Genomic DNA, 16347 nt, shown 5'->3' on the forward strand with positions numbered 1-16347 from the left:
CGTAGACATACGTTCTAAAACGTCTCACTCGGCGGCGCTGGAGCACCTCGATTTTTATGACGTTTTTTCCGACCCCCTTCGTTTCCCTTTTTTACTTTGCGACAAACTCTCATTAACTACTATACCGTTCTGACACACTTTTGGGTCTTATGCTACTTTTGCTAATACTGATGATAGTTTAAAAGACCCTGAAACCAAGATTATGGAATCACACTGAAATAATTAAAATTTAGTTAAACTGTGATTATTTGTGGTATTTCAGACTTATAATGATTGCGCAAAGTTAACGTGTGACTTTAAGGGTGACACGGTAGATATAATAGATTCTTGAGATTTTTATGATGTCAGATAAATAAAAAAAAAGTTTTTAATTCGTTGCCTACGATCTGTTTTATGTTATTCCACGTGACCATATTTACTTATTTAGTTTAAATTGTTTCTATGAGATGGCGCGACTATCGCGATTCCACTCTGATGGCAGCCTTCTAGCTGGTACGTCCCCGCCCAATCCAATCGTGCTTCTAGTCTAATTTCTATTTCTATGGGCAGAGGCGGGCACAGTTAACCGTAAATTTCGCACTTTACTGACTACACACATTTTGCCACCGAACTTTGGTGGCAAAGTGTGTGTAAAGTCAGTAAAGTGCGAAATTTACGGTTGACTCTGCCCGCCTCTGCCAAGGCCGAGTGAGGGGTTGGGGGGGGGGGGGGGGGGGGAGAAAAGCATGCTCAATTTTCTTTTTTTTTGCCACCGAACTTTGGAGCCCCTTTAAGTTGCTCAGGGGATACAGTCCTTGGTTCTTTCGACTCAGGATTTCTCGTGGACGAAGCCCCAACAGGGCGGTTCAACGGGTCATACTCTAAGTCAGATATATATTCTTGTATACGCGCAATCATTGCTTGTTTCTCGTACAGTAGGACTCCATTTTTTCCACGAAAGCCCGTTTTCTTAGACGCCACAGAAGAAGCACTTTTCCGAAGCTTAGACAAATATTTCCAAAACTTTTTTCCCATTGATTTTCCCGACTTATCAAAATCGTTCTCGACGCGCTTATTGAATGTCTTTATTTTTCGAACAGCAACAACAAAACAAGAAAGCCAATGTTACTTTATAGCATGGTTTTCTCTTTAAACGGCGCCGCCACACATGCGCAACTGAATTTACTGATCTGAACACGTATCTTCTACACTCTGATGTAGTTTATATTAAGTGTATATTAGAACAAATAAGTGAAAAACTGAGCATGTTGGAACTCTTTCGATGTATATTCTCAAAATTATATATATTTCTAATTAATGCTTTTCGGTTTATCCAAGAATATATAACAAATGTAAGAGTTTAATAATACATTTTTATATCAAATACGTGGCTTTATGCAGGATGTTTTCGACATCTCTTCAACTTTTCAATATTATTAGAAGAGGTAATGTTCTTATTATAAATAGTTTTTTTTAAAGTACTATTTACTTTAATTTTAATATGTATTTCGTTTCAAAATATTTAGTGTTTATTTTGTGAAATTTAAACTCATTATGAAGATTTAAATCTACTATAGCCTTGGCATGTAATTAATATACGTAGCATTGACAGGACCAACCTTACATCTTAATTTTATAATATTATATTTAAAATATAACTTACGCCTATAGTATTAATCCATTGCTGGGTACTTGTTTTATTTCGATAATTAGTTTTTTTTCCATAAGTTACTTACACATAGTTTTAAAAGCTCTTCAATGATTGCACGAAGACGGAGAAGGAATGACTCAGTGACAGAAACTGTTGAAAATACAAATTCATACCACTCATCAAATCAATTTCAATTATCAAGTAACATTAAGCCAACCAATTATAAATCACCTAACCCAGCAACACAACTGGGCCAGGAAATGACTTGTCAAGATCGAACCAATGAATTTCTATCCACTGTCAAATTGATGCAAGGGCGTCAACTTGTAATATTTTAAATTTTGAGAAATATAACTGCTCAACTCTAGTATAAACACTAAATCACAAATTTCGTATTTAAAGGGTAACGGAGTTATACCACCTTCCAAAAATTCTAGAGGAAGGGATCTACAACAGTGGAACGAGTTTACCCATATTGCAAAGTAAACACACCATCAAGTTTTAATTATTATTTAAAAAATTTTGGTTTAACTAGATTAACCAAATTATTAATATGCTTTTAGAACTATTGGAAAGGACATCGCAAATACTTTTACCAAACTAGAAAAATTAACATACCTGGCCAAAAAGAAGGGTATATTTGACGATAAACCCATAGAGATTGAAGAACTAACCTACATAATTAAGCAAGACATCGGCAGCTTAAATAAACAAATTGCTCAGCTGCAACAGGTTAATAATGAACTTATTGAATGTTACAGTACACAAAAATATAAATAATACATTATTTCCAGTTAACTAGATCGAGAAGTTATCAGAATGGAAAGCATATGCAATCTCACTCAAATTCAGTTGTAGTGTCATTACAGGTACTGTAGTAATAAGTGTTTCAATAAAAACTCTAAATTTAGTACAGTCAATGCCATAACTGAAGGGGGACTAACCCAACCAGTCTACCTCACTGTAAAGCTGGTTAATTAGAGAAAAGATTTTCAGATGATCTGCATTCACTAGTCTTATAGACACCATTTTTTTCACAAGTCAGGTTGCCACTAGGCCAAAAACACTAATGGCGAGTAGAGTTGTAAAAATGTTTGTTAGGCTTAATACATCGCTGTTTTATGGTATTTTTGCCCTAGTGAACACCAGCCTTTATTTCTGGCACCGCTTTAATCTTGTATTATTACTTCCTTGAAAATTGCTAATTTATGCTCTTATTGGTGAATTTCCCATTACCATGTCTATATTTCTAATATGATGTTATTCTTACCTTCTAGTCTAAATTAGCATCCATCTCAAATGACTTTAAACAAGTATTAGAAGTCAGGACTGAAGTATGATTATTTTAGTAAAACTTTCTTTAGCAAATGCTCGATGCATAACTTAAACATGTGCTCCCTTAGAACTTAAAGCACCAAAAATGCAGACAAGAACAGTTCACACAAGGTAGTGTGTCGACAGCCCTTCCTCCTTCGGCCATGTCCGGAAGGCGAGCTGGTTCTGTCCTGCTAGCTGATGATAAAGCCAGTAGCAGTGCTGGATTTGGGGATTACGCTATTAACATGGATGAAATACACCAAGGACCAATGTATCAGCAACAACTTCAGTTAATCGACGAACAAGATAACTACATTCAAAGTCGCACTGATACAATGCAAAATATTGAAGCTACTATCGTAGAATTGGGCTCTATTTTCCAACAACTCGCTCACATGGTTAAAGAGCAAGAAGAAATGGTTCAAAGGTAACAAAATTTATCTCAGATGTCTCCAAAAAACATATTGAACCCAAATTGTATTTCCAGAATTGACAGTAATGTTGAGGATACACAGTTAAATGTTGAAGCCGCTCACAGCGAAATTCTGAAATACTTCCAATCCGTGACATCTAATCGATGGCTAATGATCAAGATATTTGGAATTCTGATAATATTCTTTATAGTGTTTGTCGTATTTGTAGCATAACTATTATACCTACATTATTTAAGAGGATGTATAAAGTTATTCTTGTTTCATACAAAGTTTAGTTGTTTTGTTTTGGCTTTTATTTATTCCAAAATACTGTTCTACCTAAAATACAACCATGCTGAATATTATACTTGGGTTAATGGTTATAGTTGCTTTCTACAGTAGAAAGTAACTTACAACCCAATTATAATAAGCTTGTATTTAAACTTTGTATAAAAACAAGTTTTATGTATTCAAAATTTACTATTTTTCCTAAAATAAGCAAAATTAAATGTATATAATATTTAATAGATGTAAATGACTAAATACATTTATGACTGTACAGAATTAAAAAAATGCTAAGGAATCTATTTTGGTTTTTCATCATCAGATGAATCGCTACTGCTGCTGCTACTTTGTTGTTTACTCTAAGAAATGAAATATATTAAAACCTTAAACCAACTGATATTTATGCTATTGAAAATCTAAGTTACGTTGGTCATTTTAGCAATTAAACCATAACATTATCTATCAAGAAGTTATTCAAAACATATTTATTCTTGACACAATCTTGCCATGTATGATTAAAGTTCAGCTTAATTTAATTTGTGCCAAATATTTGCGAAAAATTAAACATTCTAACAAGTGATACTAAATGGCGCTATACAATTTTGTTAAGGTAAGCCTAGAAGATAGACGCGTACATACTCTAACCTAAATAAGTTCTTGTTTACATACATACCTGTCTTAAATCTTGAGTTTTAAAAGGCACCATTTGACCTTCAATTTGTAAAGCTTGACTGAAATTCTCTAAAACTTTAGGGGGGAAATCAGAAACAGAAATAGAATGCTTTTCTCTAGCTTCCTTTAATGTTTCCAGAGCTGCATTGATTTCATTGGTTTTAACTATTTGATAAAATAGGATTTAATAAACGAACAAATCTTTCACCCAATTCAATAAAAGAAACTTACCTAATGCTTCTATTAGGCTACTATATACTAATCCTTTAGTGCCTGATGTAGTTTCGTTGTTACAGACTACGGAAACTAGTTTCTTAGCTAATGGCACTGAATTTTCTCCTTGTATTTGTTGCAAAACTGCTTTAAACATCAATTTACCTTCCAATTCAGGACAAGACTGAAATTTTAAATTAAATCCTATGAAAAAACTCAGCATAGCTTATAATTATCTTCAGGTTTCACAGACCTTGATCAGCTGATCAGCTTTATCATAATACCCTTTTATTAAATAATGTTGCCAAACCATGTTTATAAGGGCCACTTGGTTATTTTCTTTGTGACACCTTTCAGCAATTTTCAACACTGAAAGAATTTAATAGTTTTGAGATATAATAGTGATGAGCCGAAAGCAATGTTATAGTTTTAGCTTTATTTACTGATTAATCAGGAAACTATGTTTCAAATATAACATCAGAAATTTGTGAATAGGTAAGTGGAATTTTTAGCAATATCTTATTAAACTTTAAGTTGGTTTTCAGGATCTTTTTGCTGTTGCCCAAAGATAAAAGGTAAGTCATCTTGTAAGGCAATTTAAAAGTGCCACCATGATACCAGTGGGTGAAAGGGGGATGAAAAAAAAGTTGGTCAACACCCAGTCGTTTTACACATTAAGTGGCTTGATGAAGTCAAAGTCCCCTGCTTTTTTTGAGCCTCATACCAAGGCACAACCTAAGGCCGAGCTGGTATAACGCGGATTACTTGAAATTGCCTTATTACACAACTCCTTATATTTTCTCTCGACACCATACTCTTAAGCCTCTTCATTATTATGATACCCTATCTAGGCACCCTACAAATATGTACTTCATTATGAGTACCAAGTGCAGAAGGGATCCTCAGTGCACAACAGTGTTTCCACTCAAACGCCGGGAATTTCCCCTATTTTAGGCACAAAAATTTTAGTTTTCACCTCTCCAATCAACATTTTCCAAACAAAATTCCCCCATCCAAATATTATGTTTGTTAATATTTGTATCCATTTCCCCCAAACATCTACATGCCAAGAGCCCGTGAGAAAAATTAACAGCGACAAAGACTACCAATGCCACTGTTCAAAAATATATGGCCTAAATGAACATTCACCGTTTAAAAAAAAATTGGTCCAGAAACACTGGTGCACAATAAGACTATTATATTATTAGTTTTCTGGCACAGGTTTGATCTGTCTAATATTGGCCAAAACTTACTTCTAGGTTCCAGCTCTGGCCACTTGTTTAGAATGGCTAAAAATCCGCGTTTGGGAAATACATTCCTAAACTTTTCATCATTTTCCAATTGATTCATCAATGTTTCATGTTGACCACTAAAAAAACATTAAGAATTTTTTTTTATTTTAGTCAAATGAAATAAATTACGGGCAATAATTACCTGTTTATATTAGCATAGCATATATCATTCAATGATATCTTTCTCAAATCACTTTCAGACAATTTGCTGCATATTTTTTGTAATGATTCCACATCTCCTTTTTCACACAAATTTTTAACAAGGAGTTGTAAGAGAGAAAAATTTAGATTTTGACCTTGCAGCAGTAAATCTTCAGTTAATCGTACAGCCTCTGAAATTAGCAACAAATGCATAGGAGGATCACTGTATATTTTAATAAAACTTACCTCTATGCATGCCTTGTTGAATACTAATTTTTATTTTCCGCGATATTTCACTATTTTGTTTTACTGTGAGATCTTGCATACTAAATAAAAAGAAATTTTATGTCAGTTTCAATTTTACATAGATAGACAATCAAATTAATTACTTAAGATCATTATTCAAGTGATTAGTGATTGTTGTGTAAGCTGAATGAGTTAACTCTGGAACTTGAAATGGAATTGGCTCTTTGTTTTTCTTCAAAAATTCTGCCAAAAACACAAGTGTTCTCGGACTGGGCTGTATATCTTCTTCCTGCATCGACGTCCAAACACCAAGGGCTTTTTTAATGTTATTTTGTTTAGCTAAAAATTTTTAGAACAATAAAACAATTAATTATTTAAATTGAAGAAAATGAGGTTTGATGAAACACTTACCATATCCTCTAAGTAAATTGTAGTACATTCGGTCTCTATCAATATCATATAAGTCCCTCGTTATGAGAACAAATTGCTCTAATTCTTTAATTTTTTCTTTCTCGATGAAATTATCACAAATTTTTTCTAAACGGTTATTGTATGCACGGAGACCAGGAGTCTGTGAGAAAAATAAAATCAAATTAAGATATTCAAATAAATATATTCTGAATAAATTACTTCTAAAATCTTTTTAGCTTGTTTTATACGATCCAGATCAATAAAAGAACAAGCCAATTCGTAAAGAACATTTGCCTCTCCATGTATTTCGTTACTCAAGTCGACAACTATGAATTACACAAAGAATAAGTAATTACTTCTGAATTAAAATTGGATAAAATAATATTTACTTTTTTGAAGGTTATCAGTATCCTCAGTCAAAATCAGATGCTTGCAAAGCTCATTCCGCCAAGGTGTACATTTGTAATTTGAAGCACAAAATTCAAACTCTTTCAAAGCCATTGGTAAATCATTTCTGAAATTATGGTAAATTTTTAATTACTGCCAGAAATATATAGTATTAAGCGATAGACAAACAAATTGACATTCGCTTTTATTGATTAGTCAGTTTGTGTCTAAATAACAATTTTTATCAATAATTCAGGAACGGCTAGTGATAAAGGGCGATCAGAACAACAAGAGTTGGTAGATTGGAGTACATAGCTAAAAGCCTTCACACGATGCTCACAAAATAAATGTAAAAAATAACGAAATTTAAATGAGTACAAAAAAAACAAGTCACTAAGAGTCATGCGGGCATAGATTTTCCCAAAATGTCACTGGTGGACTACGTAACACAGTTTTCTCCAAGTGGTGGGAAAAGGCAAATGAACTTTAGCTAAAAAAACAAGAATATGGGGACACACTGCTTTGCCTCTAAAGAGAGAATTAATAAAATCAAGGGAAAATGCAGTTTATTTTAGACAAACTGGGTTGCTGCAGTCATTGCAATAGTTCAATGAAATTGTTAAAGCTTTTCTTGACTTGACTTCAAGAAGCTAACATATAGCAATAAGCATCAACTTTTTTGGCATTGTCAGGAAAAATCAGTTGGCATGAATGTAATCATTTCTACGATGTATATTGAATTATATTATTACTCATTTTAAAATCTAGGGCTAGGATGGAAGATGCCTTTCTGAATTTACCATAATCACTTAAGCTAATCACCGGGTGACCAGAGAATATTTTAAAATCCTTTAAAGGAATTATAGGAAATTTATCATTGAAATATAGGAAAATATAGAAGAAAATTAATACTTGATTTCGAAAAGAGCGATGGTCACATGATTTGGTTACTTTCTGTTGTAAAGTTAAAGTAATTAAGCACAAGATTATTTTTCCATTTTCAACGTGCATGCAAAATCGCGCGAGCCAATCTACTAATAGATCAAGAGCTCACGCCTAAAAAATTTAACTCTTTTGTACATGTATTTGTTGATATTATATTTCAGAATCACCTTTTATACAATAAGAGAAAATGGTTGTCCAAATTGTTTAAGGGGGGTATCAAGTATCAACTATTTTCATTTCTTCAGCCTTTTGAGTTAAAATATAGGGTATTATAGGAAAAAGGGAAGGACATTCAATCATAGGAAAAAAAAAGAAATATAGGAGCTGTGGTCACCCGGTAATCAGGAGACAGAGGTTTTCTAGTGTCATTGCCACCAGAGCAACTTCTTTGTTAGCGGCTGTTTGTCACCTTTTTCAAAGCAATTCTGTATTGGAAAAAAGTGCCATCCAGAGCGGAACACCTCCTATTCAACTAATCAGTGCAGATTTGCATTATCATTAAATTATGCTATAGGAAAACACTTATACTATCAGTAATCAATCATTCTACTTGGAATGATCATTTTCCCATATGCAACTTTTTAAATGAAAAAACCGTGTACAGTTAACTGATCAAACACCAAATAATTTCGCGTATTTGGTTAAGAGTTTTAGTTTTAGCTCGCTAGAAATTCCAAAATACGCCTAAACTCAATAATCCAGCCCATACTTAGCTATTTGATCAAGTAAATGCAATTTAAAGAATCCAATATTTTGTACACCACTAAAAATTCCGTGATGTCCAATCTCATAAGTTTTTATTGCCTCTTAAGAGAGTAGGAATTCATCCAGCACAGACTGCCCCCTCAGTACATACACAAGGCGAAAGGTTCCATGTAACTTAGGCTGTACTGATTTTTCACCACCTCTGAACTTTTAATTAATCTACCAACCCAGTAATTAATTTCTGGTTACACCAATGATCCCAAATCTCGCGATTTATTCCTGATACTATCAAAGAAAGAACTTACTTGTTTAAGCAAGCTTTGATCTTCGCACCAAGTAATATATTAGAAGGCTTTGCATACTCATATCGAACAACCACCAAATCGAATAGTTTATTAGTTAATTCGATATCTCCTTTATCAGCTGCACTTGACAATAGTCTGAAAACATTTCTGCTTAGAAAGTCATCATTCTTTTTTAAAGCTCCAAAATTTTCATGATGCTTATTAATTATGTCAATTGCCTCTGTAAAAATACAGTTATTAAGTTAACGACTGCAATTTTGTCCACAAAAACTAAAATTTCTATTACCATCAGCTTTTCCTTCTCTCACCATCAAGGCAGCTAAGTTTAAAATCTTAAAATCATCAAGGGCAAATTTTGGGTCAGCTTGTTCACTATGTATTACAAAAACTTATAAATTTTTTTCATAAACTCCAATAAAAATCCATTTTACATTAGTTTTTTGGACTCCAAAGCTTCATCTAGCTTTCCAGCATAAACAAAAAGGTCCATAAGTTGGCTGTGCATCGCAGGAGAGTAATTAAAATTATCATTATCCAATTCTTCCTTAATTTCCAGAGCTCTGCCTATGTCCTGGAGTGAAAATATTTACATAACCATTTAAATATCAAACCAATATAACTTATGAATTAAGCATTTACACGAAGTCGGCAGTGAAGAAGCAAAAGACGTCGTAGGACCCCCCGTACATTCATTCTTTTATTCTGAAATTATAATTATTTTAATCAAAATAAAAAAATTGTATATTTAGAATAAATACCCTTAGTTCGCGAAGATGATTCTCTAACTCTTCAATATTCATGTCATTCTGTAAAATTATTATTATTGTAAAAAACCAAAAGTTCAGAATGAGAAAGGTGTTACAAAACCAAGGGAAAAGAACTTACTGGATGTGTATAAGCCAAATTACTCTGATCTGGTAAAATATTAATCTTAGAGGAAGCTAGATTTTCCAGAGTCTTAAAAGGATCAATAAAATTTGATTAAAGAAAGCATCCCTACACTAAACACAAATGAAAAGGTTCTTACAGTTATAACTTCAGAGGGAGATTTATTTGTAGCAAATGAAATTTGAAGATCCTGTAAAGAATAAGATGTTGAAATATCATTACTTCAGGTATATATACAGACATTTAATCGGTACTAAAAGTCAGTCTTCTACCCCTTATATACTGATATCGTGTATTTTGCGTTTTTTTTTAAATACGAAAGTAGTTCCCAAATTGTAATTGACTTAACCAAGCGAAAGCTTTTAATTAGGGTGGTTGCTACCAAGTTGAGTAGAGTTAGAAAAACTTAGCAAGATTATGGGTTTTAAGTTAACCCTTTTTCTAAGCTTGTTTTCTTTAAATCAAATTTAAAATTTTCTTTTTATCTAATAATAACTATAAAATTATTAAGGAACTAAGAAATTTTAAATATTTATTAAGATGCCATATTGAAATAAAACGTCAACCTCCTTAGGCTTTTTGAAAAGTAAAAAAAAAAGAAGTCTTTAGTGTTTCTTTAAATATTCATATTTTAAGGACCAATGGAATAATTCTAGCAGTTTAAAATAGTCAGATGACTACAAAGGATCAATGGCATGAACAGAACCAAAGAGTAACGTAAAATATTTTTAAAGGCACTATTGACAGAAAATGGTGGTGTCCGATATTTTTTTAACAAATGAGACTGCCAACACCACTAGGTAGATACTTTTCGCTTGTTCTGGGATTTTTGAGGGTAAGAAGAGTAACCCTATGACGTTGTTTTACTCTCAATTTCGTATTGGTGAGTAGTTAAAATCAGGGGTACATTCACACGCTGAAATTTTTGGCGATGGAGTATTGAAGGATGGTCTAATTCAATCTCGTCATCATTACAAAGTTCATTTATAAGCAAAATATAAATTTTTCTTTTTGATTTTCAGCTTCCCCTATCTTATCTATTCGCAATCGGGGAAATAAAACTGTACAACAACCTATAGCGCGTCATGATGTGAATCGATAAAAAATTTATTTTTTAAATGTCATACAACAAGCCAAGCGCTGAAATTGGAATCACTTTTTTGATAAAGCATATTTTAGTTGTTAGGGTAAAAACGTTTTCCCAAAATGGCTGCCTAATAGCATTTTACCAGGTAAATTGTGGATAAGTAGACAAATTTATCAGAGTACTCTCTTTACTCTCACTTTTGAGGAAAAGTAGAAATTTTAGCCTGACGAATAATTCATGGCTCAGAGTAACTATCTCCACCAGAACAAGCGAAGATTAATTTGTGTAAAGGTGTACACCTTTTGTTCTAGAACAAGCTAAAATTATAATTTACCTACAATATGAGCTAATAAAGCAATTGGTAACCTGAAAAATGGATAACAAGTTCTTAGCAAGTTGAATTCGAATGCCTAACAACTTTCGAGCGTTAAGAGCACTCACTCGGTTTTAAAGTTAACTTTGTCAATCAATAACTATAATATATTTAAAATTTTCTAAACTTGAAATATTAAATTTATCTGAATTATTTTGTTCTTTAGCAAGAGCAATTTCAATAAACTAACTCCGAAAATTAATGACTTACCTTTTCATCCATAGCTTTCAACATGGCTATCAGATTCGTTTTATCAAAATTTCGGGTTTTTGCGTACTCTATAAGAAACTGATCACACCAGTCTCCAGTACTAGCTTTACCAGATGAAACTTCAGGATTATCTTTAAGGTGTATTAAAATCTAAAAAGAGACCCAAATTCAAAGATATTTAAAAACATACAATGCAGCTCCGCAGGAATTTGAAGGGTGGATAAAAAATACCTTGATAATTGGTTCTACATCTTGAAGTCCTTTAAAAGACAAAGCTGACAATCTCGTCATGAGTGATGGGTCAAGTCTAACTGGATATTCATCCACTAAAAACAATTCAAGTGTTAATAAAGCAAATGGAAAACTGAGAGAAACAAAAGACATTACATAGACTGGCAGCTTTTGCAGTTTCATTTTGAATCAAATAAAAACCCATTAATGGATTAACAATCATACCAGCTGTTTGGCCAAATTCCTAACAATAATAATAATAATAACTCTTATTAAGAAAACAATAATAATAAGAACATTGAGCGCTTTTGAAGCGCATTAAGAGTTGATTAAGTACCTTTAACTTCAGGACAACAATTTTAGGATCCAATGTATTAAGATGGGGTAAGACATAGTCCATGTATGTCTCATAGTTTGGTATGCATGGTAAATCACACATAAATTTTATAACATTGTACACGGCTTGTTCCCCTTCTTTTGCCTTCTGAACCAATACAGGCCAAAAATAATGATTTCTCATTTCAAAACCCTGTAAAAAAACCATTAACTTTTCAAGAAATAATATTTGTAAAATCAATATTACTTTAGCAGCCATTTCTTTGATAAAAAACAATGCGTGATCAGGTTTTTTAAAAACAAGCGCGGATTCAGTTGCTTTCAGCAAACCTTCATCATTAAGTTTCAATTCTTCCATCTCCTTGCAATATTGAACCACTAATTCAGCAGGCTAAATTTTAAAAAAATTAAAAAAAAAACCATCTATTTATGAAGGAAAAATTTAAACTCAACTCTTCCGATTCGAACCATCTGCTTAATCAGAAAATGACCCGCAGGCCCTAAACTCCCATCTTTCATCGGGATTCGTGGCATTGTCTTTAATATTACAAAGGCAGTTTCATCTTGACCATGATTGATCAAGTCTAAAATAACATTGACACTTTCTTGATTGTAACCGGTGTTTTTCTTTGCTCTGTTTAAAATGTCATCAACTTTATTCGCATGCCCGTTCACAGCCAAGGTAGAAACTATATTCAGGATATCTCTGTCCGTTAAAAAAATATCATTCCTCTCCGCTTCATTGATGGTATTATTTATTTCTTCAATATTTCCATGTAAAGCAAAACCTTTAGCTAATTGGAAATACGAGTCAGCACTCGGTTCTAGCTTGGCATTTTTCATCACTTCCAACATGTCTTTGGCTCCTTTGGTATCACTTTAAATGCAAAAGGTTAAAAAATTTCCCCGCAAGAAGCAAAACTCAGTTAGGTGATATTCTTAAGTTACATAAAAACCTTAAGCATGACACTTGGGATATCGAAAATATGTGAGAGCAGCACCTGGTAACAAATTCATTGTCTTCTTTAATTCTTTTTATCCCCTACCATTTAAGGCCAAAGCTAAGCAAAATTTAGTTTAAAAAAAAGAAAATTGACGTTTACATTGGAAAATAATTACGAATTATTGAATTGAAACATAATATTGGTTATTAGAAACACTAGGTTCATCCCAAGAGGTAATATTTTTTAATTTGAGATCTAAGAGAGTGAGCATTGGGAGTTTAATCAGTTTATCAACATCAACCTACATTTTTGAAATAGTAAAATTTGAATTCATGACAGACCAATATAAAAAAACTCAATAAATTTCCTTATACTATTTTGTCAGTAGTGAAAATAGGTTATAGTAAAAAACATACCACCAGTGTCATACTTATTATTGATATGCTACTTATGTTGTTATTAAACTGACTTTGCTTTAGCATGGCCAAATATTAGCTCGTTAAAAACAAATTCATTGACAGCTATTTCCTTTTCTTTCATGAATTCTAAGATTTTTCTAGAAATAAACTATTTTAAGTACAAACTGAATAATGTTAAATTAGTAAGTTACGAAAACTGTTACCCAGCTCCATCTAGATCTCCTTTTTGACAATAGCCAGCAATAAGACGTTGATATGTTACCTACATTTAAGAAAAACATAAGTTATTCATTTTCATTATGAAATTATGGCCCTTATGAAATACCCGATTAGGAACTATTCCATTTTGGTCCATCTTTGCCAAAAAGTCAATGGGCAAAAAAGGCTGTTCATTATCTATGTAAACCTTCAACAAAGCATTATAATGGCTAACATCCAATGGACAACCTATAACAAACACAGCCATAATTTAGAACACAGAATAGTCTATAGAGTAATATCAATCCAATGTCACGTATCATCACCCATGCTTTGTTCATAGAAAAAAAAGTGCCCAACAATAATGGACATGGCCAAAGCTACCAGGTGATGTTTTTCTATTGAGTTTTCTTGCTACTACAATTTTGACATATTAAATCAAACAAGAAAAATCCATAACTAATGGTGTGATGACATTTCATGATATAGCAGTAACAAGGATTCTATTAAAAAAACTCCTGAATACCAATATCTTCCAATGTTTTCCACAATCTAGTTGCGAGTTCTGTTCTTGCAGATAAATTTTCTTCAGCTAACAAGGACCCACAGCATCTAATAATTAGGAGTCCTTGCATACTAGTTGCTTTCCCTTTAGTAGCATTAATTTCCACTGTAATAAGCAACATAGCCAACAAGAAAACTTAAAATTTCTAACCTAATGATTTGATTTGTCTTAGAATATTTTCCACATCATCCTTCGATAAACGACCAGTTCTTCTAACATCTACGTCCAATTTAAACATTGCTTTATCCAAATCATTGTCATTTGATATATTTTGACTTCTAAATGGTTGTCTTCTACGAGTACTTTGCTCAGCAACAACTGGTACCGCTTGTTGAATATGGCGGATTCTAAAACTAAATCTAAAAAGCAAACTTTTTAAAATTTTCCCAAGAAATGGATTGTAAATCATGGGATCTCACTCATTGAATTTCTTTCCTAAGATACTCTTTTTGTTATAAATAACATGCGTGTGCAGCCCATTGGCAACTTTTAATTCTTTTACTGCAGATGGCAGAGGCTTAGCAGATATTGAATTTCGACAAAGAATTTGTCTTAATAATGAATTTGTCCTTAATAGTGAAGACATTAGTAATAATTCGCTTAAATTGTTTTGTTTATCAACACCGTATTATAAGTTAATAATAATTTTATTAAGTCTAAAGTTACAAACTCTGCGAACCTATACCGGCGTGCTTTCTTTTGAAGCCAACTTAAGCCAAAGGACTTATACCAACCAGAGTTACCAGACCATGAACCAGACTACCCAGCGTTGCCAGATTTTTCGGGTGGGGTTCATTTCCCCAACTTCTCAAATCTCCAACCGTCCATTTCACCAATTTTTCATTTCCCCAACTACTCATTTCCCCAACTAAGCATTTCCCCAACCGGTCATTTCCCCAACCGAGCATTTCACCAACCAATTTTTTTACGGAGTTGGCGTAATGAGCAGCTGGGGAAATGAGTCGCCCATTTCCCCAACTCGCAAACCCTAAGCATTTCCCCAACCGAGCATTTCGCCAACCAATTTTTTTATGAAGTTGGCGTAATGAACAGTTGGGGAAATGGGTCGCCCATTTCCCCAACTCCCCATTTCTCAATTCTAGTAGGAAGTGGCAGAGGTAAAACGGCTACAGGGTTAATCGATAACGTATCATTTTCGCATGGTGTTTTCGGAAACATCTTATAGTAATAATAATAATAATAATAAATGAGCTTTCTTTGATATTCCTACTAACGAGGAGACTACCCGAAGTGATTATCACCGATTTAGTGGAAACTAGGTGGGTACGTAGACCTTATGGTAACATTAAATTTCAAAACGAAAAGTTGCAATGGGCATTAGTTTTGCCATGGCAACCGAAAATGATTTTGACAACACAGTATGTATAAAACGATCCACTACAGGGTTAATTTCATAGAAATCTTATAAAGTAGAATCATCGAGAATAATTACACGAAAATGAAAAATAGTGAAAATGATGTTGCCGACCAATCACTGTTTTAAGCGTTTAAAGTCCATTAGGATTTTCAAACTGAGAGTAGATAATATACAGTGTAGAATTTGTATGGGTATGATCAGGAAACTATATAGGTATATACTTGGAATGTCTAAGGTACCATTGGCATGGTGTTACATAATTTCAGGTATTTATATGGTTCAAAAAGAGAAAACCAGGTAAGATAACATATAATAATCGGGACTAGGCTTAATGATAAGTTTTCGTCGAATTAGGATAGCGAAGCACGTTATTTTATCTCGTGAGTTCTCCGGCTTTAAAGGGATACTGAAATCGGTAAATAACTTGATTTCTATCGATTTCTACGTTAAAAAATAAGTCTGAAAATTGGTGAACTTTGGTAAAAAAAAGTTTTATTTGCCAACTAATCACCAAATCAACGAAAATAAATGAATTTGATCAAAATTAATAAAATGGAATTTAGTTGTTTGAATTTTATCAAAATTAATAATTCTAATCAAAATTGGTAAAAATTAATTAAACATGATTAATTGCCTAAAATCGGGTATAACTTGATAAAACCTATATGGTTTATCAAATTCTTGATAACACTTGATCAATTTGATCAATATTATTAAAAATTGATCAGAATCGATAAAATGGAGAAAGGCGAAAGA

General features: G+C 32.8%; 2 protein-coding genes across 3 annotated transcripts; one reads left to right on the forward strand and one right to left on the reverse strand.

Annotated features, from left to right (window-relative positions):
- The first annotated feature begins 1268 nt into the window (after nt 1–1268).
- Syx5 (syntaxin 5) lies at nt 1269–3945 on the forward strand. 2 transcript variants are annotated; one of them, XM_090180584.1, is made up of 8 exons: nt 1269–1424; nt 1731–1956; nt 2033–2112; nt 2194–2362; nt 2425–2499; nt 2908–2964; nt 3034–3374; nt 3435–3945. In XM_090180584.1, the coding sequence occupies exons 2-8, from the start codon at nt 1738–1740 to the stop codon at nt 3592–3594; spliced, it is 1101 nt and encodes a 366-aa protein (XP_090036710.1). In that variant the 5' UTR covers nt 1269–1424; nt 1731–1737; the 3' UTR covers nt 3595–3945. The 2 variants fall into 2 exon arrangements, with proteins under 2 accessions (XP_090036710.1, XP_090036711.1); XM_090180585.1 differs by having other exon boundaries at nt 1271–1424; nt 1708–1956.
- bsf (bicoid stability factor) lies at nt 3835–14972 on the reverse strand. Its single transcript, XM_090180583.1, has 30 exons — nt 14633–14972; nt 14364–14572; nt 14175–14297; nt 13776–13897; nt 13654–13712; nt 13501–13587; nt 12541–12964; nt 12335–12478; nt 12089–12280; nt 11908–11995; nt 11752–11846; nt 11521–11670; nt 9990–10040; nt 9848–9919; nt 9721–9768; nt 9602–9664; nt 9394–9533; nt 9249–9334; nt 8963–9182; nt 7010–7134; nt 6840–6946; nt 6621–6780; nt 6353–6548; nt 6210–6289; nt 5965–6154; nt 5784–5899; nt 4784–4899; nt 4549–4714; nt 4319–4482; nt 3835–4004 (listed from the first exon to the last, which is right to left on the reverse strand). Exons 1-30 carry the CDS (start codon nt 14797–14799, stop codon nt 3945–3947), a joined length of 4020 nt encoding a protein of 1339 aa, XP_090036709.1. The 5' UTR covers nt 14800–14972; the 3' UTR covers nt 3835–3944.
- Nucleotides 14973–16347: the final 1375 nt, after the last annotated feature.

The sequence above is a fragment of the Leiobunum rupestre genome, chromosome 7, assembly GCF_980474605.1.
Source record: "Leiobunum rupestre chromosome 7, qqLeiRupe1.1.hap1, whole genome shotgun sequence".
NCBI classification, from domain to species: domain Eukaryota; kingdom Metazoa; phylum Arthropoda; class Arachnida; order Opiliones; family Sclerosomatidae; genus Leiobunum; species Leiobunum rupestre.

Excerpts from the sequence above, each read along its gene's own strand:
- bsf (XM_090180583.1), bottom strand. The coding sequence starts at position 14,799 with ATGTCTTCACTATTAAGGACAAATTCATTATTAAGACAAATTCTTTGT. Across the intron at positions 10,041-11,520 it reads TGAAAGCTATGGATGAAAAG|GATCTTCAAATTTCATTTGC; the intron begins GTAAGTCATTAA and ends TATTCTTTACAG. Across the intron at positions 9,335-9,393 it reads TTGGAGTCCAAAAAACTAAT|TGAACAAGCTGACCCAAAAT; the intron begins GTAAAATGGATT and ends TGTAATACATAG.
- Syx5 (XM_090180584.1), top strand. The coding sequence starts at position 1,738 with ATGATTGCACGAAGACGGAGAAGGAATGACTCAGTGACAGAAACTGTT. Across the intron at positions 2,363-2,424 it reads AAATTGCTCAGCTGCAACAG|TTAACTAGATCGAGAAGTTA; the intron begins GTTAATAATGAA and ends CATTATTTCCAG. Across the intron at positions 3,375-3,434 it reads CAAGAAGAAATGGTTCAAAG|AATTGACAGTAATGTTGAGG; the intron begins GTAACAAAATTT and ends TTGTATTTCCAG.